General features: G+C 47.9%; 1 protein-coding gene across 1 annotated transcript in view; it reads left to right on the top strand.

Annotated features, from left to right (window-relative positions):
- The window catches only part of ANO2 (anoctamin 2), a 337,925-nt gene that overhangs the window by 91,160 nt on the left and 222,724 nt on the right, over positions 1-24,041 (top strand). The window contains exons 5-9 of the mRNA XM_055568880.1: positions 5,081-5,232; positions 6,354-6,408; positions 10,102-10,153; positions 22,088-22,143; positions 23,817-23,858. Of these exons, the coding sequence (XP_055424855.1) occupies positions 5,081-5,232; positions 6,354-6,408; positions 10,102-10,153; positions 22,088-22,143; positions 23,817-23,858 (357 nt within the window). The remainder of the gene's footprint in view (positions 1-5,080; positions 5,233-6,353; positions 6,409-10,101; positions 10,154-22,087; positions 22,144-23,816; positions 23,859-24,041) is intronic.

The following is a 24,041-nucleotide window of genomic DNA, read 5'->3' as shown; positions in this document are numbered from 1 at the left end:
TATGAGGTGAGGAGGGGTCCTCCTCACTGCTGGGCTTCTTCAGCCCTTGGAGCAATCAACCTCTAAACTCACCACCTGGTACCCAGGAGATGCCCAGATGTGTGTGTGCTATGAACAAATGTTTCCTTTTCATGAACTGTCTATAGCCATAGAAGGTTAGACTTGGACAGTACTTTAAAAGCCATTTAGTCAAGTTCTGTCTTTTATAATCCGTGAAGTGGATTCGGAGAGGTGCTCAGCCTTGGGCTAATTATCCCCACTGCTGAGCGGACCCCAGGACTCTGCCACAATGCCCCTCGAATGGTGAGATTTCTATCCAGGCTGGTGGGAAGAGGGGCTGTTCCCAGCCTTGCAGATGGGTTTTCTTTAGTGTCTGGCAGCTTCTCAGGAGGATTGTCTGCAGGATTCTTCATGGAGCTCTCTCCCTTGGCTGCTCTGTCCTGGGAGCTCTGGTTGCTCTGGTCTCCCCTGACCTACTGCCTAGCCTCCTCAGCCCAGGGAGTGTGCTGGGCTCCACCTGTTTGCCCTTCCTGCCCTGCAACCCTGGACCTTTCTCTGGACAGTGAGCTGAAGCAAGACCAGGACTCATCTGTTTCCTTCTCTCAGGAAGTCATTGCTGCCCGAGGTCTGGTATCTTCAAAACTGCTCTCTTAGTCATCTTGGGCTGCTTCAACAAAATACCAGGGGGATCAAACCAGTCAATCCTAAAGGAAATCAACCCTGAATATTCACTTAAAGGACTGATGCTGAAGCTGATGTGCCAGTACTTTGGCCACCTGATGGGAAGAACCAACTCATTGGAAAAAACCCTGATGCTGGGAGAGATGGAGGGCAGGAGAAAAAGGGGGCAACACAGATGATAAGATGGTTGAATGGCATCACTGACTCAATGGACATGAGTTGGAGCAAACTCCAGGAGATAGTGAAGGACAGGGAAGCTGGTGCTGCTATCCATGGGTGTCACAAAGAGTGACATGACTGAGCAACTGATCAACAACCACCAAAATATCACAGACTGGGGGGCTTATGAACAATAAGACTTTCCTTCATCCAGTTCTGCAGACTGAAATTCTGAGACCAGGGTACCAGAATGGTGGTATGAAGGGTGTGAACCCTTCCTGGTTCATAGCTCACACCTCCTTGCTGTGTCTTCACATGGAGGAGGGGGCTGGAAGCTCTGTGGGGTCTGTTTTAGAAGGGCACTAATCCAGTTCATGAGGACTCCACCCTCATGACCTAATCACCTCCCAAAGGCCCCACCCTCCAATAACCATCACTGGGCATTAAGACTCAGGACAGGAATTTTGTGGGAACAAAAACATTCCAACCATAGCAACCACTATTTCATGTTTTTTAGTCTGAGTATTTTGGCTCAGCTGGGGTAAATCTGCACCCTGTTCGTCCGTCATAGTGGGAAGTGGAAGTTCCCCAATTCTCTCTTTAGAGATGAGGACTCTGAGAGGGAAAGCACCTTGTCCAAAGTCACACAGCTTGTTAGTGTCAGCAATGGCTAGGACCCAGGTTATTCACTCTGTAGACATTATTGTGCTCCTCCTGTATGCCAGGCATGCAGGGCATGCTCCCCAGACACCCACAGTCTGTTGGGGAGACAGACGAGTGAACCACGAGTTAGAAAAAAGTGTGGCCAACATTAGAATGCAGTATTTATTCATAGGATGCTAGGAAAGGTTTCCTGAGAAAGCTGGTACTTGAGCCGGGTGGAGAAGGAGAAGGAGGGTGGCCAGGTGGAGCGGGAGAGGAGGAACTCCAGGAACAGGGACAACATGTGCAAAGTGACGAGGGGAAGAAGCAGGTGCTTTGTCCTCCAAGCTTAGCACCCATGGAATTGTGCATGGGGCTGCCCACTGTGTGTGACTGTGGACCTGTGCCAAGCTGCATCCCCGAGCATCTCAGCGGTCTGGGAAGTGGGCCAAGGTACCTGCCCGGGTGTGTGTGTAGGGCCTGCAGCAGGGCTGTGGGGTGGAGGTCTCCTTGACTCTGGCCTTAAAAACCATTTACATTTCTCTTGGAAGTGGATGATGCTATTTGCAGGGATTTGGAGCACCCACTGGGGCTCCAAGATGGTGCTAGTGGTAAAGAACCTGCCTGCCAATGTGTGAACTGCAGGAGATGTGGGTTTGATCCCTGGGTCAGGAAGATCCCCTGGAGGAGGGCATGGCAGCCCACTCTAGTATTCTTGCCTGGAGAATCCCATGGACAGAGGAGCCCAGCTGGCTATAGTCCATGGGGTCATGCAGAGTTGGACATGACTGGAGTGACTTAGCACGCATGCACGAAGCACCCATCTCCCCATCCAAGAACAGGCAGAATTTATCCTGGACCCATTCCTGGTTCCCCCAAAGACATGCCACAGGCCACATTCCCTTTAGCCCCATTCTCTAGGGAGCTCTTCTGGATCCACTGCCAAGAGGAGGTCAAGACCATCTTGGAGGTGCTCAGCTAACCTTCTGCCAGGACATGATCCTAGGGCAGGTATTGGGTTATTAATTCCCGAGTACAGGCTGTCCTGGCCTCTGCTGAGGCTTGGCTCCCATGAGCCTTTGCAGCTGGTGGGTAACCTTTCAGCTGGCCAGGGACTTTCGGCTGTGGCTTTATTCTCCAGCCTGGTTTCTTCCTACCAAGACCTCTTACCTTATGACTCTCCTGTCCCCAGCATGGGCCCCTTGAGTGGCAGCCACTCCTGTCATCAACGCTGGGTCCCTGGAGAGTTATCATTCATTTGTTTGTTCATTTAACCAGGGGGATGGTTTGGACAGTGTCCTGCCTTCATCACGATTGTTTGGCGGGGCGACTGGGCATGAGTCAAATAATCATTCAAATAAGTTTAAAATCACAACTGTGATAAGCGCTGTGACGGAGAGGCATTTGGGCTCACAAAATGCTATGAAGATGGAACTTGACCTTGTCAGGAAGCCAGGAAAGACCTCCCCGAGGAAGTGACAATTGAGTGAGAACTCAAGTGTGAACAGAAGTTGGTGATGGGGAGGGAGGAGACAAAGGGTGCAGATTGCTAAAAATACAAGTGGCTGGGTGCAGTGAGCGTTGAACCATGGGGGAAAAAAATGTGAAGACTTCTACAGGGCCCCATGGACTGTGGTGAGAATTTTGGTTTTTATTATAAGAGCAAAGCAAAAAGGAGAAGAGGGCAGCAGAGGATGAGATGGTTAGACAGCGTCACTGACTTAGTTGGACGTGCTTTTGAGCAAACTCCGGGAGGTGGTGGAGGACAGGGAAACCTGGCATGCTGCAGTCCATGGGGTTGCAAAGAGTCAGACACGACTGAGCGACTGAACAACAGCAGCAAAATGAACACAGTTCTAGTAAACAAAGAAACCCAAGCCATAAGAGTGTTGCTATATTAATCAAGGTCAGCAGCTTCTTGGCACTTCCAGCCCCACCCCACCCTCCGCTCCACACACTGGCCTCCATGTGCCTTTCTGCTATGACAGCCACGGCTCCTCCACCAGAACCTGAGGGGCCCAAGAAGCATTTTGGGCCCCTTCTGTGGCATGTGTCTCCACTGATCTTACAAGTGCTTCATACATGTTTTACTGCCGCTTGAGATTTAAGCAACTTGAGGACATCATGAAAGAGAAGACAATTGGCTTCCCTTCAGGTCATGGGATCTGAGTGTGGCTCTTGTTCTGGTCATCCACTGCAACAGGGCAAATTCAATCCAGCTTAGTCCAGAGATCAACCCAGAGATCGAACCCGCATCTGGGTTCCTTACCAGGAGCACCACCTGGGAAGCCCCCTTGGAAGGAGAGCTTGTGTAAAAAATTTGTGGTTAATGTTAATCCATCAAAGCTTTGCTATGAAGAGTACAACCTCTGTGTCTCAGTGACAGCATCTGTGAATTAGAAAGACCAGATGCTATATTGTAGGCAAGCATACTCTATGCATTATAAGAAACTGTAGGTTCTATGGACTTCCCTAGTGGCTCAGATGGTAAAGAGTCTGCCTGCAAGCAGGAGACCCAGGTTCGATCCCTGGGTCCAGAAGATCTCCTGGAGAAGGGAATGGCAACCCACTCCAGTGTTCTTGCCCAGAGAATTCCATGGACAGAGGAACCTGGCAGACTACAGTCCATGGGGTTGCAAAGGGTTGGACACGACTGAGCAGCTGCTACTATAGGTTCTATAGTGATTATCTTGGTACTAACGCCGTGCTTTACTCAAGAAAGGTACTTCTTTACTCAAGAAAGTGGTTGAGTAAAGCACTCATTAGATGTTCAGTACTTTGAAAGCAGACTCATTACTAAGAGGAACACAAGGGAAGTGATGCTGGATGATCACATAGGGGCGTGGTCTAGCTGTAGGGTACAGACTTGAGGTTGGATTGACAAGTGTTAAACCTAAACAGTCACCCAGTTACCATCTGTGTGACCTTTGTTCAGTCTTCTCACTTTTCTAAGCCTTAATTTCCTCATCACAACAGGAGAGTAAGATTATCTACCCAGCTGGGTGCAGTGCATGTTGGAGCTCTCTTGGGTAAAGTGCTTAGTATGGTGGCATCATGAGCTTTCTAGGTGGTACTAGTGCTAAAGAATCCACCTGCCAATGCAGGAGATACAGGAGACTCGGGTTCTATCCTTGGGTCAGGAAGATCCCCCTGGAGGAGGGCATAGCAACCCAGTCCAGTTTTCTTGCCAGGGAAATCCCATGGACAGAGGAGTCTGGTGGGCTTCAGTCCATTGGGTCGCAAAGAGTCAGACATGACTGAGCGACTGAACACCATCTATACACACACACGATGACATCACACAGTAGGCCTCCTGTGATGATGTAATGAAGCCGTATAGGAAGTTTGGACCCCTCACTGTGCTCCTCCTTTCCTGCAAAGGTCACCTCCTTCCATGCAAATAGTTGAGGGTGTTCGCCACTGTGTGAGAGCAGTGGAGGAAGGGCAGGACCCTCTGCTTGGTTTCCCTGGCTCGTCCTTCCCCCTGAGTGTCCCTTATGGGGGATCTGAGCCCTGTGCAGCTCTGGCTGCGAGTCCTGCTCCTCTGAGTGTCAGATGTGGCCTTCTTCTCCTCTCACTGGTAGCTTTGCCTTTGTAGATGTACGAGATCAAGTCACAAGGCAGCATTGCAAAGACGTTCAACAAGATTCTGCACAAGCTGAGTGCGCCCCTGAAGCCTCGAGTGCCCGAGCACAGTAACAGCAGGATGAAGAACCTCTCGTACCCGTTCTCCAGGGAGAAAATGTACCTGTGAGTAGCGGGGGCTGTGGGGGGTCAGGCTGTGAAGCGGCCATCCAGATATAACCGTTCTTCTATAATAGAGAGGAAGCCAAGGTTCCGGGTCCATCCAAGGTCATGCTGCCTTAAATGGGTAAACTGGGACTGGCATGTTGACTTCCTGGCCGGTTGTTCTTTTGCACTCTGCATCCCTGGGCCCTTCGTCCACATCTGCCTGGACATCTGACCTGCTGCCTCCCACACATCTCCATCACTCAGCTTCTGGGTTCCTTCAAGATCAGTTCTTAACACCCAGTGAAAACACGCTGTCCATCTCTTGAGTTTTCATAGCAATGGTCTTCAAGTGGTCACATTCTACTCTGCATCAGTGACTTGGAAGCACGCCACAGTGCCTGGGCTCCCGGGGCTGGGGCATGGTTCAGGCGCCTGTGTTCCCTCCAGCACAATGCCCTAAGCACAGTCGCAGGGGTGGGCTTTTGGTTTTTTATTTTTTATTTTTTTGAGTGCAAGGTCAACATTTGAAGTTTAGAACAGACATAGGTCTTGCATAATTAGGAGTTTGGTATCTATTATGATTTTTGTGACAACAGGGACATTAAATGAAAATTTGAAAATCAGTTATAACCCCAACATCCAGAAACTGTACTCTTCTTTGCTGTTTTTTTTTCTTAAACTTTGTCCATACACGGGAATTCTTTTTATCTACTCTTGTTTTTAAAACTTATCATTGTGTAATATTTTCGTATCATAGTCTAAACGTTTCTACAGTATTTCTAAAGTTTTCATAATTATAATTTTCAAACAGCTGCATGATAATCTATCCTTTAGGTTTTGAAATTGCATATTCCCTCCATAATCTTTGTTATAAGTAACTTTGAAAGGAATGTTTTAATGTAGGGAACTTCTTTCCTTCTGTTGAGATTGTTCTCCTAATGATACATTTCTATGAGAAGTTTTCAGAATTACTGGGTCGGAAAGAGCGTAAACATCATAAGTGTGTGTGTGTGTATGTGCGTCTTATCCACCTAGCTATGTTGTTTTCTAGAGGCTTGCCCGGGGCCCGGGGTGACAAGCGGTCCCAGGATAAGGATACAGTAATTAAATGCATTGACAGGCTTTCTTGGTGTCTGCAGGTACAACATCCAGGACAAGGACACCTTCTTTGATAATGCCACCCGTAGTCGCATTGTAAGTAAACCAGCTAACCAGGTGCTTAACCAGTTGTGGTGGGCTCTGGATGGGGTGGGGAAGCCTGAATCCCCTTTGACAGGGCATCTCTCTCCATCCCTGCTGCCTCCCATCATCCTTTGCCTGGAGTTGCCTAGCAACAGGGAGAATTCAGGAGCTTCTCACTCTCAGTGGTGAAATAGTCTCAGGTTGTGAAGGATATCTCCTCTTTATGGTTGTCCCACCCGGGCCCTTCTTGGAATCATAATAGCAGGGACTATCAGAGCTTGGGGCCAGGGGTGGAGGGACTTTTGGCTAGTCAGGTGACTCCCTTGCTTGACAGTTGAGGAAACTGAGGCTCTACGATGTAATGAATTAAAAAAAAATTCAGGCATATTGTTGGTGTCTGAAGAAGTGCTCACTGCTGAGCCTCTGTGACTCTTTCTTTCATCCTCAAAGGGTCCTGGGCATTGATGTGTCAGGGAATGTTAGAGCTGGCCTGTTTGTTCAAGGACACAATTACCAGCCTGTTCAATAGAAGCCAACATTCATGATGATAGCCGTTCTTCTACTGTTTTTTTTGTTGTTTTATTAAACTATTTAAATATTTGAGATGCATATTTTAAAAGTCTCAGAAACTACAGGACAGGCAAGACTGCACAGCAACAACTACAACCAACCAACCAACCAACAAACAAAAACCCCAAGAAATGTTAGAAACAACAGAAGTTAATTTATTTCCTCTATGTATGCAAAATGATACTTTCCTGAAATTTTCTAGTCTATCCATTGAACTATAATAAACCCAAACCATAAATAAGTATAGCGCAAATGATCATGGGGGCTAGTTGTTGAGCTGTGTTGAGGGCGGTGAGGCTGGATGCTGTGGTAGTTGCTGGGGTGTTTGCACAGGGTCTAGAGGGAAGGTGGGATACAGGCATGCCATGCATTTTCCAGTGTTCTCCTATTGTCTTTTTCCCTTTCAAAGCCAGGGTTCTGGATTTTGCAGGATGGTTGATTCTAATGAAAATCTGCCTAGGGCCTGGACCCTGCGGCCCCAGTCTGAGCTGTAGGGCATCTCTGTTCACTATATGTTTGTCCTCTACCCACCTGGAGAGCATCCAGCCTACGGACAGAAGAGGAGAGAGAAAGATGGGCCCCAGGAATGCTGGTCACAGTGGAAACACGGCATCGTGTTTCCCTCGGGAAGGACTTAGGTTCAAATAAGGAGGAGGAATGAGGGTGAGCCGTGTATCGAACAACTGACTGGTTAAAAACTGGGAAAGGAGTATATCGAGGCTATATATTGTCACCCTGCTTATTTAACTTATGTGCAAAGTGCATCATACAAAATAATGCTAGGCTGATTGAATCATAAGCTGGAATCAAGATTGCCAGGAGAAATATCAGCAACCTCACGTATGCAGGTGATACCACTGTAATGGCAGAAAGCAAAGAGGAACTAAAGAGTCTCTCGATGAAGGCGAGAGAGGAGAGTGAAAAATCTGGCTTAAAAGTCAACATTCAAAAAACAAAGATCATGGCATCCAGTCCTATCACTTCATGGCATAGATAAGGAAAACCTGGAAACAGAAACAGATTTTAATGTCTTGGGTTCCAAAATCACTGCCGACGGTGACTGCAGCCACAAAATTAAAAGACTTTTGCTCCTTGGAAGAAAAGCTATAACAGACCTAGATAACATATTACAAAGCAGAGACATCGTTTTGCCAACAAAGGTCCATCTAGTCAAAGCTATGGTTTTTCCAGTAGTCATGTACAGATGTGGGAGTTGGACCATAAAGAAGACTGAGCGCCAAGAATTGATACTTTCGAATTGTTGTGCTAGAGAAGACTCTTGAGTGTCCCTTGGACAGCAAAGAGATCAAACCAGTCAGTCCTAAAGAAAATCAACCCTGAATATTCACTGGAAGGACTGATGCTGAAGCTGAAGCTCCAGTACTTGTCCCCTGATTCAGAGAGCTGACTCATTGGAAAAGACCCTGAGCCTGGGAAAGATTGAGGGCAAGAGGAGAAGAGGGCGGCAGAAGATGAGATGGTTAGATAGTATCACCAATTCAATGGACGTGAATTTGAGCAAACTCAGGAAGATGGTGAAGGACAGGGAAGCCTGGCATGCTGTAGTCACAAGGAGCCGGACACAACTTAGGGACTGAACGACAGCAACAACTTAGAGGGACTTCCATGTCAGCAGGGTGATGAGCAGGGTGAGAAGGGACCGAGGGTTGCAGGAAGCTACAGAACATTTCTAAGTCATGCTGAAAACATAGCCTTGACTCTGCCTGCAGATTGAGCAGGAAAACACTCCAGGTCCCTTGGCCTGGTGTTCTAGGAAGATTTAAAATGGGCATATGATTTCTTGTATCTGCCTATGGAAAAAAGCATGAACCTCCCATTGTCCTGACTGATGCTGTTACAAGCAGTTTAACTCTTACCACGGCTCAGGTCCCATATCTTGGGAGGGGAAGTTATAGGGCGTCATGGAAATTACCCGATAATTGCAAAGTGCTTGTAAAATAATGGACTGCCATATAAATGCTGTTCCTAATTATTATTGCTGTTGAATACGGCACCGTGTTATAAGTGAATTAAACATTCTTGGGCCCCATTCTGCTGGAAGTCATTTATTTTCCACTCCTTCTGGTCTGTGGCTGGAATGTGGGAGTGTGAATGGTGATGGAGTAACACATCTTTTCTCATCCTGGAGGCATCTTCCTTCCCCTCCTGCTCATTCCCCAGTTCACCCAACTCTGTGACAGAGGGAGAAAGAGGCTTGAGGTTTGTCTTGGGGTCTGCTCTGACCCGGGCTTTGGTCTGAGGACCTTGCCCGCATCTCCTTAGGCCCGTCTCCTGTGCCCTCTTCCCTGTGGCCGTCTGGGCAGGCCAGTCACATGTCCCAGCGCAGAGTTCTGTCCCTGGCATCTCCTTAGAGCTGGGCACAGGCTTGGGACCCAGTGGAGGGCACTGGTTGACCAGCAGGTTTATGCTGCCCCCTGGGCTTCCTTGGCTTGGATGCTCTCAGCACTCTGCCCTCACAGTGAGTGACAGGGTCCATGCAAGCTCCCCACTCAGGAACTGTTGATCTGTTAATGAGCAGTGGTCCTTGGGCAGCCATCTGCTATGTGGCCAAGTGCTCTCTGAGACGTGGAGTCTTGAGGACCTGCGAGACCTACTCTGCCTGGGGAGGCAAGATACTCAGGCAAAAAGCAGAGAAGTAATACTCCCAGTGACCAAGACATAGGGGGCCCTTTCCCAATTCCCAAAGCACTTTCATGGTTCCCCCAAACATCTCCGAGAGACAGCTCCATTACAGAGGGGACCACGGGCCCTCAGAACCTGCCCGGAGCTTGCCCAGGACCCCTCAGCAGCAAGGCACCTTTGGGGCTGGTGGGGAGGGCACCCCTCCTTCTTGCCTCTCCCCACCCCCCAAGTGTCCTCCCAAGCCCTCGCAGAGGGGTGTGGGTCTGGGGTCCCCTTCCTGTAACTTCAGTCAACATACAGCCTCTTCTTCATTTATGGGTGGCGGGGCAAGGTGTGGCGTGCATGTGAGGCAGTTAGATGCTCTGTTTGACTGGGAGTCTGTGAGCTGGCACCTGCCTGGGTACCACCCCCCGCCCTCCACACACACACACACCGTGTTGGGGCTGCAGCACGCGGCCCAGGTGCTCACAGCCTCGCTGTTGTCTGTTTTAGGTGCATGAGATCCTGAAGCGCACAACCTGCTCTCGAGCCAACAACACGATGGGTAAGGACCCTCCCACTGCGGGCCATGCTGATGGGGGGCCAGGGCAACCTTGCAACAGATGAGAGCAAGACAAACAGATGCCCACACGGAGGGGGCGCCCCACCTGCCCCCGGGTGTAGAGGGGGTCCCATTTCTCGTTGGGCTGGGGCTGCCCCCCAGCCTTCACCCCGGGTCTCTGTCCTTCCTCTCCTTTCCCTGAACCCACGCTGACACCTTCCACTTGATCCCAAGTTCAGCTACTTTCTTTTCACCATCTCCAAAGTGTTTCAATAACTGCCCAAATCGTGGCTGGTTTTTATTCATTTTTGAGAAGAAAGACATCTTAGTGGCCTTTTAGTCCAAGCCTCTGCCTTGATGTTTAAAGAAACTGACCACCAGGGAGGGCGGATCAGTCTGAAGATGCCTCTTCTGAGTTCAGCGTCCTTGTCACCATGTCTGGCTGAACCTGTTTGCCTTGTGGTTTGATTTTTGAATCTGGGGGTGTTTGTGTTTGAAACAGGACCCCCAGCATTTGAGTACCAGGCAGGCGGTCGGGACACTGGTGGGTGATGGAAGGAACACAGGTGATGAGGGGGTGACACCATGAATTTACATCCATGCTCAGGTGTCTTGTCCATACGGTCCCCCTGCAGGTGGAAGGCTCTTCCCAAAGGGGCTGCTGTTACTCATCCCTCAGAACACTTGTCACTCTGAGGTGCAAGACCTTTCACTTTTGAGGCAGCTTTGAGTTGAAAAGAGTCATTTAGAGAAAAGTCTAGGAAATAATAAAGTAGGCAGCCAGATCAAACCAGTCAATCCTAAAGAAAATCAACCTTGAATATTTACTGGAAGGACTGATACTGAAGCTGAAGCTCCAACACTTTGGCCACCTGATGCAAAGAGCCAACTCATTGGAAAAGACCCTGATGCTGGGAAAGACTGAGGGCAGGAGGAGAAGGGGACAACAGAGGATGAGATGGTTGGATGGCATGAGTTTGAGCAAACTCCGGGAGACAGTGGAAGACAGGGAAGCCTGGCATGCTGCGACTATGATGTTGCAGGGACTTTGTGACTTAGCATGATTTAGCAACTGGACAATGACAATAACTGAGGACCACCAGAGGCAGCAAGAGATTGGAAGATGTATCTTGTGCTTTCTTTTTTTTTTTTTTTTTTTTTTTTTTTTTTTTTTTATCTTGTGCTTTCTTGTGGCCTCTGTCAAAGTCCTGGAATTTGCCATCACTCAGCTCAGTTGGTAAAGAATCTGCCTGCAATGCAGGAGACCCCAGTTCAATTCCTGGGTCAGGAAGATCCCCTGGAGAAGGGATAGGCTACCCATTCCAGTTTTCTTGGGCTTCCCTTGTGGCTCAGCTGGTAAAGAATCCGCCTGCAATGCGGGAGACCTGGGCTTGATCCCTGGGTTGGGAAGATCCTCTGGAGAAGGGAAAGACTACCCACTCCAGTATTCTGGCCTGGAGAATTCCATGGACTATATAGTCCACGGAGCCGCAAAGAGTCAGACACGACTGAGTAACTTTCACTTTCATTGTCCACATCCTGGAATTTGCCATCATTTCTAATCCAGTTCACTCTTCAGTTGTATTAACTTGCCTTACATCCTCCTTGGCTGGACCAAAACTGCTTCCTCGGGTGTCACAAGTGACTTTTTACTGCCCGCATTTCATGGCCTTTTCCTCCTCCTTCATCTTCTTGCATCTTACTGAATGAAGACCTGTTCATTGAACCTCCATCTTCTGACAGCTGAGGTCCAGGGAGGGGCCACTGACCCACTAATCGCTGTCCTTCTGTTTCTTCCTCCTGGACCACACTCTGCTTCCTCTTCCTCCTCCCCCAGTTTCAAGGTTGTCTTCTCCACATTCCTTGGCCTCCTCATTCTCATTCTGAACAGAATTCTTACAGCTTTGAATTCCTATTTCTCCCCTCTCCCATTCCACACCCATCTTTATTGCGACTGGCTAGATACCTCCACTGAGATGTTCCCAGAACCTTGAAATCAGTGTCTTGCTATGTCCATTTCCATCTCTTTCCTCATTTGCCCTCTCTGTCTCTCCCGCTTCTCTGCCTGTTAATATGACTACCCTCTGGTTTTACTCTTGCTGTTCCCTTTGCTGGAATGTCCTAGCCCACGTCTCACCTGGGCCCACCCTCCAGACTGAACATCTCTGTCCCCCTGTTCTTCCTGTATGCTCTCTCCTTGGAACTCCCATCAAGTTCCGTGTCTTTCTCGATGACTGTGTTCTGTGGCTTAGACTCCCAAGACAGTCCTTGAGATGTGTCTGGGTTGTCTTTTATCCCCCAGTGCACCTGGCTGGGTGCCTTGCGTGTTCCACTCAGTTGACTTGCTTTATTGAACTAATTAAACGTGCCCAGCCGGCTGGTTTCACAGCAGTAACTGGTGGGTTCCCAACGATGGGTGTTTGTGGACAAATGACTTCAATTCTCTCCAACTCAGTTTTCCCTTTTAGGTAGATTGGGGTGAGAATGATCTGTCTTGCAAAGTTTTTGTATAGAAAACTGTTTGTTTTGTAACCTGGAAAGTCCTTAAAATCTGAAATTTATTTTGTGGGCAGCCTCTAGATTGGTGAAAGATCATTAGAGACCTTCTACTTTACGACAGCAAGTTTTTATTTCCCACCTTTAAGGATCTGGGTGTGTGTGTGTGTGATGCCACAAAGTCAGATATCTTAAGGATTTTGTTGTTGAGTAGTTTTCAACAATTTCTTTCTTTTTTGACATTTAGAAACCATTTATTAAGTGCCTGCTCAGTGTCAAATAATGTTTTAGAAACTGAGAGATGGCAAGATGAATTTGACCTAATTTCTATCCTCATGGGGCTCTTGGTTTAGCCATGTGGACAAACATGTAAACAGATAATTATGAGATGATCGGGTAGGTATGATATTAGAACTATTCAGAGAGGGCGAAAGGGAACACAGATTCAGAGCAGCCCACTCCCATGGATGCATCTAAGTATCATCGTAAATTATCTGGTGTTAGGACTTCCCTGGCGGTCCAGTGGTTAAGACTCTGAGTTTTCAATACAGGGAGTGAGGGTTCAGTTCCTGGTTGGGGAACTAAGATCCCACATGCTGCGGGGCATGGCCCCAAAATATTGTCTAGTGTTAGTTTCATGGCTGCCTGGGAAAGCTGGTGGGTCAGGAATTATCTCTAGTTACCAAAGGCACAGGATGGATGGCTCATTCGAGGTCACATACTGAGACACTGTCAGAACTGGGACGAGAACTTGGGTTCCCTCACTCTGATCCTGTCTCCGCTGCAATCCGGATGCAGAGACCTAGGCATGGAGTCGGGCTGAGTCTTCATGCGCTGCTGCTTCCACGGTAGTTGCTGATGATTTATTAGCTCCTAACAAGAGACGTGTGACTGAACTGTGTTTCCCAGCAGAGGAGGATGCTGAAGGCCAATTTTCCGGTTGTTTGATTTCTGCCTGGGGAAATCCAGCACCCTTTCAGCTTTTTGGCTGACTTACCATCTTACTTAGAAGTTCAGAAAGAGGAATGTGATAACATTGTGAGTCCTCAGGATAATGCGGACCTTTGAGCCGTGGGTCAATTTTGATTTTATTGCCCTTCTCTCTGGTTTTATAGAGAAACGCAAATGGGCTAGAACTGGCTTAGATTTCCTCCAGAGGAGGTTTGCCTCATAAAAGTAAAATAAAAAGGAAGAATGGGATCGTGCATAGAATTGTTTTCCAAGGTATTTTCATTGATCTTTCAGCCTCAGATTTACCCTTTATGTGGTATTTACCATTACCTTTGTGACCAGTTTACAAAGCTTTATTCCCTTCCCCATTGTCCTCAATTACAGTAGAGATTAGGAGATGGAAAAGATGATAAAGATCAGAAATATTCATAGAAGATGGAAAAATAAGACTAAAGATAATAATAATTCAGACATACTTCCATTCATCTGGTATTATCATCTTCTTTGTAGAAAGTATGTTTTTCTGGATGCCTACTTTTGCAGAGCATTATACTATATGCAGGGTGTATGTATCGATTTATTTACATTCCTGTCTTGTTCCACAAAATTTCAGAGGTAGCTTACAAGAAAAACAATAAAACAGCATAATATAAATAATAAATTAAAAAATAAGAACCAGGAAAAGCACAAATTAAAATAGAATGTTGAAACTAGGAGGAAAAAATAGAAAGACATATTCAAACCATACGACCCTCTAGTTTCTGCAATTGGGTTGCAAATTTGACCTTGAACCTAAGTGAGAGGGGAATACATTCAGTGAGGTAGCACTTAAGGTCCTCAGCAACATCTTTTTATATAGAAATTGTTCTAAAGTCTCTCATATAATTCCCTGCTTTCTAATACAGATGATACAAACACAGAGTCTCTATAAAGGCATATGTAAATATATGTACAATTCAGGATAGTCCCTGAGAACATAAATTTATTTATGTTTCTTCGAGGATTATAAAAGTGTTATTGGAGTTGTTTTGCCTCCACTGTCTGATTTTTTTGAATTCTGGACTCAGGTAACCTCCCTCCTTGAATTTTGCTTTTTCAAGGTTTGCGTTGCTATTTGGGACACAGAAAAACCAGCTCATTAGGACTGGCAATAAAGAGAGAGGGAAAAGGCACTGAAGGAGGGTCTGGAAGATTCTGCTGTGATTGAGGGCAGGACCTTGAGGGATGGGCTGCATGAGAGACCTAGATAATGTTTTCTCCTGTGTTCTCTGTTGTGAGAGCCGAGATAACCAGATAAGAGGTCTCTGCACATAAGAGTTTCTCCCTATAACCAAGGTAAGGATTCCTCGCACGTTTGTCATTGTATGCTTTGCGAAGCACTTTCACACTCTTTATCTCATTTGATCCTTTAAACTCCCTTGCAGAATAGGTTCAATGGATATTAACTACTTTCACAACAGAGAGATGAACATCCAGCCCAAAGTGAGAGATCTGGAGCCCAGCTGAACCCCAAGTCTCTTGGCTCTTCTTCACTGATCTTGTAATTAATCAGTTAATAAATGGATGATGTTATTGGGTAAGATTTTCCAGTGAAAGTGGAAGCTTAGGTTTTCCCACTGGGATGTCCATTCATTCAGCAAATATTTATTCATATGCTGTGTGTCATTCATGTTTGAGACCTGGGGACTAGAGTAGGGCATAGGTCAGAGATAGATCCCTGCCCCTACGAAACTTACATTTGAGAGGAGTGAATAAGCCATGTGACTGTCTGACAAGAGAGATGCCTGCAGGGAAAGCAAGTAATACAGAAGACATAAAAGGAGCCAGCCACTGCAGAGAATCAGGTTAGAGTCCCACCAGGAACAGACGACTCACTCAAATGAGCATCGTTCAAGGCAGGAGTATCAACAGAGAGACCATTTACAGAGGTACAGGTAGGGGGTTGGTGATGTCAGGGCAGTGTGGTGACCTAGAATAAGCAACAGGGGAGCTGTTACCATCTCTGGGCCTGTGAGACAGGAGAGGGGTTCCTGGTGATGAGAAGGACAGAACTGGGCCAAGGACGGGAGCAGGTGACTGTATGGAGAGGAGGCTCCTACCTTCCTCTGACCTGCCAGACCCAGGAGAAACCAGTGGACCTTGGGAGCCCACTGATATCAGAGAGAGAAGGGGAGAGGGTGCCTTTCTAAAGGAGGCAGAGCCAGGGGGAGAGGCTGGGGAAGCACCAGTTCCAGCTGTGGGACCAACATCACGTGGTCAAGTCACGTTTCCTCACTTTGCCTGTTTCTCCCCTTTTGAACCCAAGGAGGGACCCCTGCATGTTCTTGAAATTTCTTTCAAGCGCTGATATTCCCTAGGTTTTGATTGGAAGGAGCAACATGGTCTTCTGTGGGAGCCAATCAGGTCCAGAGAGGGACCGACTGTCCTCCAGGTACACAAACTGTGTTTTTAACCTGCTCCCCAGGTGCCTCTTAGGCACTCTACAGGTAGACAGGATGAGCGCACCATGAGCTACACAGACTTCCTACCCTGTCCAGGAGTGGGGAGAGTGGCCCACATGCTCGCCTTCTGGGGATCTGACTCTAGCTTCTGTGAATGAAGACCCTAGCTTCAAACGAAGCCCAGTCTTCTCTGTGAATGGCTTAATCTTTCTTGTGATTTGTTTTCTCACAGTTGCTATATGGGCATTCAGTGTCCAGTCCCTTTCAGGGTCCTGGCCAGCAGTACCATCTCTTGGATTTTCTCTCTTCTTTTTTTTTCTTTCTTTTTTTTTTTATTTTTCAGTGAAAGGAGGGGCAGAGGGTAAACATTAGCAGAAGAGAGGGGAGCTGGCCTTGAAAAAGGGATGGGCATTTGGTGATGGTCTAACACTTTGCCCGCTGTGCTGCAGTCCATGGGGTCACAAAGACTCAGATACGACTTAGCGACTGAACAACAGGTCCTGTAACCTCCCCAAGACAACTCACTCTTTGTGTCTTTGTCACTTGGGAAGTGAGGGATGGGGGCTGATGCACCCACCACATCCAGAGCCTGGGTGTGCTTGTGAGTCTGGGGTCCTCAGGATGGTGGCTGAATGTGATGTTGTTGTTGTTGGCTGTGAACAATCACAAACTTAGCTCAGCCTGACACGGTGCCACCTAATCCACCTAACATAAGATCAGCGGTCAGGGTCAAGGCCATTCAAGTTCACCCCATCCTGGAATGCCTTTCAAGTGCACATTACCATGGAAAGAAGCCCACACCTCCTTGACCAACACCTTTTCTGTTCCTTCATATGAAAACTGTTGCCTTTTCACAGACAGAAAATAGCAGCTTGATGGAGCTATGTATTCATAGACATATTGGTGTCAGAGCATTTAAACAAATGTATGCTTTGGGCATCTCCCATCCCTGCTTGGGAGACGATGTCTCAATTATTTTGACTGAAGCCAGGCTGTGTTGTGTGCTGTAAACATCTGGTTTATCATTCATCCAGCTGAGCTGGTTTATATTTTGTTAGAAGAAAAGGCTTGGGATTAAAGGCATTTAAGTAATTAAGCACACGTCAAGACAATTTGGTGATGGGTAAATATAGTCTCTGTTAAATGCACCGTCTGGGGGGCTCTGGTTTGGATTTATGTCCGGCTAGAGTACAGGGATGAAAGCGGAACGCCGGGGGAACGGGCCCGGTTCTGGGAGGCAAGGAATCAAAACCAAATGAGTTTTCAGGAATTGAGCGCCATCCCTCCGAGTACCTGCCCCGATGCTTGGCCTGGAGAGGACAGAGCTGGGGGACAGAGGATACCCTGTCACTTGGTGGCACTGGTAGATTTCATGAGATTCTTACTCTGGGAGACAGACCATAGACTGTGCTTCCTGCCCAAGAAACCAGAGATGTCTTGGAAGCTAAATGAGAGAGCTCAGGTTTTATATTATGAGGGTGTTTTTGGGTATCAGCCCCAGGGTCTGAGTCCACCCTACTCTGGTCCTTGACCCTGACCTTGTGTTTGCAGAGAGGTGGTGTTGCTGGGCTTGGCTGGGTCAGCAGAGCTGGGGCCAGTCCTGGGCAGAGAGAAAACATGAGCCTTTTCCCGGGGGATTATGGTTCTAAGTAACAGGTGTGAAGAGGCTGGTGACTTGAAGGGACTTTGGGGATCAGTAAAGAGGTCCTCGGTGAGCCATGCTTTGTATGAGCTGAGGCACAACTTCTCTTTGGAGAGAGAGGGAATGGAAAACATCCGTCCTTCTGCCTGGCACTCCCCCCCCCCCACTTCTGGGAGTAAGAGGGCCGGAAAGGGGGTCTCTCTCCCCTGAGTCTCGAGCAGGAAGGAAGGCCTTTGGATATTATCCTGAAGAAGAAAGCTTTGCTGTTTCTGGCCAGATGGGTGGTGTACAATGGAACCAATTAGCTGAAAAGAAAGGGGAAAATTCAGAATTTCAATTTTCAAAGCAGAGACTCTTTTTTTTTTTTTTTTAAAAGAAAACGTTTGATTATTTTCTTCTTTCAAACTGATTTCCATGCTTGTTTGGGAGTAGATTCTTGGTGTCTGAAGTCTGTGGTTGAGAGGCCAAAGTGGTGCTCATTTTTGGGTGAAATTGTGGATACGTGGTTACTTTTCAGTGTGCCTCTTCCCCGCCCCACCCCCGACTCCTCCTCCTTTCGTGTACCATCCCCTCCCTCCACCTGGCAGCCACTGATGGGAGGGCCCATATGTTATCACCTGAGAAAGGGGAGACCCACAGCAGCGAGGCAGAGACATCGTCTGTTACAGCGTTGTGGAGCTCTGGTTTGATGACCTGAAGCGTCTTGGCTCCAAGGCAAAAAATACTTGGTCTGGGCTTCCTCTCTTAGGAAGCAGACTAGTTAACCAGGGTTTAAGATTCCTTCATCAGCTGCTGTTTAGTTGCTTAGTTGTGTCCGACTCTGTGTGACCCCGTGGAATGCAGCCCACCAAGCTCCTCTGTCCATGGGATTCTCCAGGTAAGAACACTGGAGTGGGTTGCCATTTCATTCTTCTGGGGAATCTTCCTGACCCAGGGATGGTACCCAAGTCTCCTGCTTGGCAGGCAGATTCTTTACCATGGAGCCTCCAGGGACAGGTTGCTAAAGAACGTTGGAGTAGTGGGAAGGTGGACGCCTGTGATAAATGAGAAGAGATCCTGAGATCACTCCCGTCACGGAACTGCTTCCTCTTCTGGCTGACAACCGTGACCCCTTCTGTGCTCCCCATAGTGAGGTGGGAGCTGCAGGAGACTCCAGTGAGAGGGGCGTGCTCCCTGGCCTCAGGTACCTTGCAGACTTTTAGGGGCTACCAAAGAAGGAGAATGACAACCCACTCTAGTATTCTTGCCTGGGAAATCCCAGGGACAGAGGAACCTGGCGGGCTACAGTCCATGGGGTTGCAAAGAGTTGGATACGACTGAGTGACTGAATAACAAACAAAGAAGCAGTGAACAGCATTCTAGAAGTGAACCTGGCATTGAGTGCCAAGGAACTTTATTTCCCTTGGGAGGTAGGGTGCATAGTTTTAGACCTCCGGCGATTCGAGGTCTTTTCTGAGGCTCAGGCCACAGGACCCTAGAGTTCAGGTCTTCAGCCCAGTGCTCTCAGATCCTGGGCTATTGTGCTGAGCAAAGCCTTGAATTAGCAGGAGAGTTCCACACCTGCTGAAAGCTTCCATGCTGTTCTGGTATTGTCTGCAGGGTATATGCTGCTGCCATGGCAGCCAAAGGGTGGGTGTGACTGCAAGGATTGAGTGGCCAGTGAGTAGGTTTGCAGTCTGGCTGGAGCCCTGCCTGTGATACTTCAGCCTCTATCCATGTTGACAGCTCCTCTGTCGCTTTGAACCGCCCCCTGCCCCCTCCCGACTTAGGAGCCCTTCCCTTGATGACAGTGGGGTGGCTTCCTATGGCTGTGGTTACGGCTCTTGAGCTGATTAATGATGCTCTGGGGGAAATTGTAGTCTCAAGAGGAAGACAGATCTGTAGCTCATTCAGACCCTGGACACCCCTCCCCAACCCATAATCTCTTTACCGACCCTCCAGTGGCCCACCACCCCGAACTGGTATTTCTGATGTTTTCTGTTCATGCCATGGAGGAAATGTAAAATCAGGAAAGTACTGGTCCTTGGGTGATGTTTCAGCACTGAGATCTCAGCTCTCAATGCACTGAAAGAGTGGCCACTTCTGCTGGGCGCCCCTGCACCCTCTGCTCCCATGTGGGCCCTGGCTGGACTCTGGAATCTGAGCGGCATGGTTGGAGGAAGAGGAGGCTGGTGGAGGGAGGATTGTTCGAGAGCCTCTGAGGCTCTGAGCATGTGGTAGGGCACCGAGTGGGCACAGGAGGTGGAAAACCATGAATTTTAAAGAGTCACTGTTGTGGAACTTCGCCACCCAGCCTTGTCCTCTCTCCAGAGTGGTGCAAATGCAGATGACTTTGCATTTGGACATCATACGTTGTTCCCCCTCATCACTCTGCTGTCTACAGCCTCTCTGTAAAGAATGGTTCAGGGCAGAAAGCGTGTTTGAGACCAGGGAAACCATCATGTGCCAGAGAGCCTCCCCTCCAGCTCCTCCCCACCCCCCACCCCCTCACCAAATGTACATCCCACATGGCAGAGTCCTTGAGCTGTTGAGATATAATCCCCCCCATCTGGGAGCCAGCGACCCGGGGCAGCCTGTCCCGAGTCACAGAGCTACCAGGCTCTTTATAGTCTCTGAATCACACCATGAATGAAGGCGAGGGGATAGTAGAAGAGCATCTTGGAGTTACAGAGATGGGGCCACTCCTTCAGGTAACAGCTGTTTAGTAGGGTCTGCTGTGCACCCAGTACTGTAGAACACAGTCAGGATTTTAAAGAAATGGATCCCTTGTTATGTGGTTTCCCAACTTTGTGGCCCTCTTTGCACTAGAAAAGTCTTCCCTGGTGGCTCAGACAGTAAAGCGTCTGTCTGCAATGCAGGAGATCCAGGTTCGATCCCTGGGTTGGGAAGGTCCCCTGGAGAAGGAAATGGCAACCCACTCCAATATTCTTGCCTGGAAAATCCCATGGATGGAGGAGCCTGGTGGGTTACAGTCCATGGGGTTGCAAAGATTCGGACATGACTGAGCAACTTCACTTTGCACTGGAAAAGCTTATTGAGAGAACCCAGAGCATTTTCATCTAAGTGGGTTGTATTGATCAGTATCTATTGTGTTAGAAGTTAAAACCGAGAAGAGTTTAAGGATACACAAACCCCATTCCGTGTGCAGTCAGGGTTGACGTCATCACAGATCATAAAACTCCGCTGTAGACTCTTGCAAGACTAGGAGTGGAAAAGCAAATAACATCTTAGTGCTATTATGAAAATCATTCAGGGGACTTCCCTGGTGGTCCAGTGGTTAAGATTCAGCCTTACAATGCAGGGGACTCCTGTCCAATCCCGGATCGGGGAACTAAGATCCCATGTGCTGAGGGGCTCCTAAGCTTGCACGCCGCAGCAACTACTGAGCTCTTGTGCCTCAACAAGAGAGTCTGCTTGCAGCGACTGAGGCTCAGCTCAGCCAAATAAATAAATATTTAAAAATAATAGTTCTCACCTTATAGATCCCCCCGAAAGGGTCATGGGGACACATGGGATTCCTCAGATCACACTGTGAGATCTAATGGTACAGACAGGTCAGTCACGGGCAGTAATAGGTGCTGTGAAGGAACAGGGAGGGAGCAGAAATGAGTTCAGGCAAAACGTGGTGGGGTGCTCTGATGCATACTTTTGTTGGTTATAATGACCGTGATCCATCCACATGGTCACTCCTATGCTGACACTGAACACAGATATTCTCCTGCACTGCTGTGGCCGCTGAGCAGGAGAAGGAGGTGGTGGAGGTGGTTTGGGGGCTGCAGGGATCCGAGTGTGTGAGGACAGGACGGACATGACATTTGAGAGAGCCTACCTGATAAGACTCTTGAGAGTCCCTTGCACTGCCGGGAGATCAAAGAGTCAATCCTAAAGGGAGTCAACCCTGAATATTCATTGGAAGCACTGATGCCAAAGCTCCGATACTTTGGCCACCTGATGGAAAGAGCTGACTCATTGGAAAAGACCCTGATGCTGGGAAAGATTGAAGGCAAAAGGAGAAAGGGGAGACAGGATGACATGGTTGGATGGCATCACTGATGTAATAGACATGAACTTGAGCAAACTCTGGGAGATAGTGAAGGACAGGGAAGCCTGGCATGCTGCAGTCCATGGGGTCACAAAGAGTTGGACGCAACTTAGTGGCTGAATGACAGCACAATGCCTGATATTTAATCATTTGGGATTAAAACCCTTGCATTTGGGAAATGAAAAAATTGTTCTAATACTAAGAAGTAAAGTGTGGAAGAAACTTCTTGCCTGGGAGAATCTGGAAGCAGGGGCCGGTTCTCAACTGAGAGGTGGGGTTGGGGGCATTAATATTTATCAGAAGACCAAGGTCAAGGTGAGAAGTCCTGCCCTACAGTGACCATTTTCATCTTTCTTCTCCTGCAGGTATTAACTCTCTGATAGCAAACAATATCTATGAGGCTGCCTACCCATTGCACGATGTGAGTACCACCTCCACCACTCAAAAGGTAGAGCCCTGCAGGCAACACAGCAATGAGTATACAGGCAGGAGGGAACCATGGCATTGAACCACCTTGGCTGTTTTCTGACCACGTGTGAAAGACAGTAATCCCCAGCTTGATATTTGCCAGTTGTCTCAAACTGTCTCAAAAAAAAGTGAATGTTTTTGTCTGAGCCTCCTCTGCACTCCCTGCCTTGATTTTGGGGAAAGTGTGAGAAGCTGGTTACAAGAGAGATGGGGAAGGTGGATTCGGAGAGGCAGGTCCCAGACTGTGATGATACACAGCCTGGACCGTTAGGCCCTCAAATGACAGAGAGTGATACGTGGTATTATGTATGTAATATTATATGTGATAGTTATATGATAGTGTTATATAGTACTATATATATATTTTATATGCGATATTTTTTCTGTGATTTTTATTTAGATGTGAAACTTCTCATCCTTCTATGGGAACATGTATTAAGTGTCAGCGTCAGGTCCTTTTTTCTATCTTGACCTTTTTTTTAATTTAAATTTTTATTTTTTTTAATACCTAAAGCATTTTGTATTGGGGTATGGCCAATTAACAGTGTTGTGGTAGTTTCAGGCGAACAGCGAAGGGACTCAGCCATACATATACATGGATCCATTCTCCCCCAAACAGCCCTCCCATCCAGGCTGCCACATAATAAAGCAGAGTTCCATGTGCAATCAGTTGGTGCTTGTTGGTTATCCATTTTAAATATAGCAATGTGTACATGGCCGTCCCAAAGTCCCTAACTGTCCCTTCCCTCTGGCAACCGTAAGTTCATTCTCTAAGTCTGTAAATCTTTTTCTGTTTTGTAAGTGAGTTCATTCATATCATTTCTTTTTAGATTCCATATATAAGGGATGTCATATGATATTTTCCCTTCTCTGTCTGACTTAGTTCACTTAGGATGATAATCTCTAAGTCCATTCATGTTGCAGCAAATAACACTATTTCACTCTCTTTAATGGCTGAGTAATATTCCATTGTGTATATGTACCACATCTCTATCTTGACATTTTTGAAGGAGATCTCTAAAATTCCTTCTACTGTTGTGTGGTTAAGAAAATAGAGAAACTAATTAAGGCTTTCGTTGGCTGGGAGCAGGGTTATAAACATCCCATAACAAGATACAGTGATATTCTTCAAGATGACTCATGAGGACCTTAACTGGCCCATGAACTCAGTGCCCCCGGCTGCCCTGTCCACCCGGTCAGTCACTTTAGCATCTGCCGCATGGTGGTACCCAATGAAACCCCTGGGGCGGGTACCCTGAGCGCCTGATGAGATTTCCCAGGTGACAGCCTTGCCATGGGCACAAGTGAGACAAGGCTCTGCTGGGTATGGACGGGGCCCAAGGCAGGTTTCCTGGACATGCTAGTCTGCTTCCAGGGCGGGCTCTGCTGCTCTGTTTGCTGTGAGCAGGTACGGGAGGCTCCGAGGCTTGTGAGGGGAGCCACCCGCTGTAAGCTCATAGGACACACAGCAGGTGCTGGTGACCATGGAAGTGGACCAGTGTTTCCTTCCGGGTCATGCCCTTGACCTTTCTTAAATGGGAATGAAAGAAAAGGATGGTGTCGGAAAATTTAAAAGGGAACCGTCTCTCTGTTTTTGATCATGCTCTCTGTTTTCTCCTCCCACAGGGTGAATATGACAGTCCAGGGGATGATATGAATGACAGAAAGGTGAGCCGACCTGATGCTGTGCCCAGGGCTCTGGGCTCGGGGACCACACGTGGGTGTGGGGCTGCATAGACACATCCTGGGTGTTCTACTTACTGCTTATCAGTATCAGCCGTTTTTCCACAGCCCCTGTCCCCAGGCATTTGGAAATTCGAGGGCCATTTTTGGTCACTGACATGACTGTGT

Source organism: Bubalus kerabau, chromosome 1 (genome assembly GCF_029407905.1).
Source record: "Bubalus kerabau isolate K-KA32 ecotype Philippines breed swamp buffalo chromosome 1, PCC_UOA_SB_1v2, whole genome shotgun sequence".
NCBI lineage: Eukaryota > Metazoa > Chordata > Mammalia > Artiodactyla > Bovidae > Bubalus > Bubalus kerabau.
The sequence above is the reverse complement of the archived record's forward strand: the minus strand, read 5'-3'. Positions and strand labels throughout refer to the sequence as shown.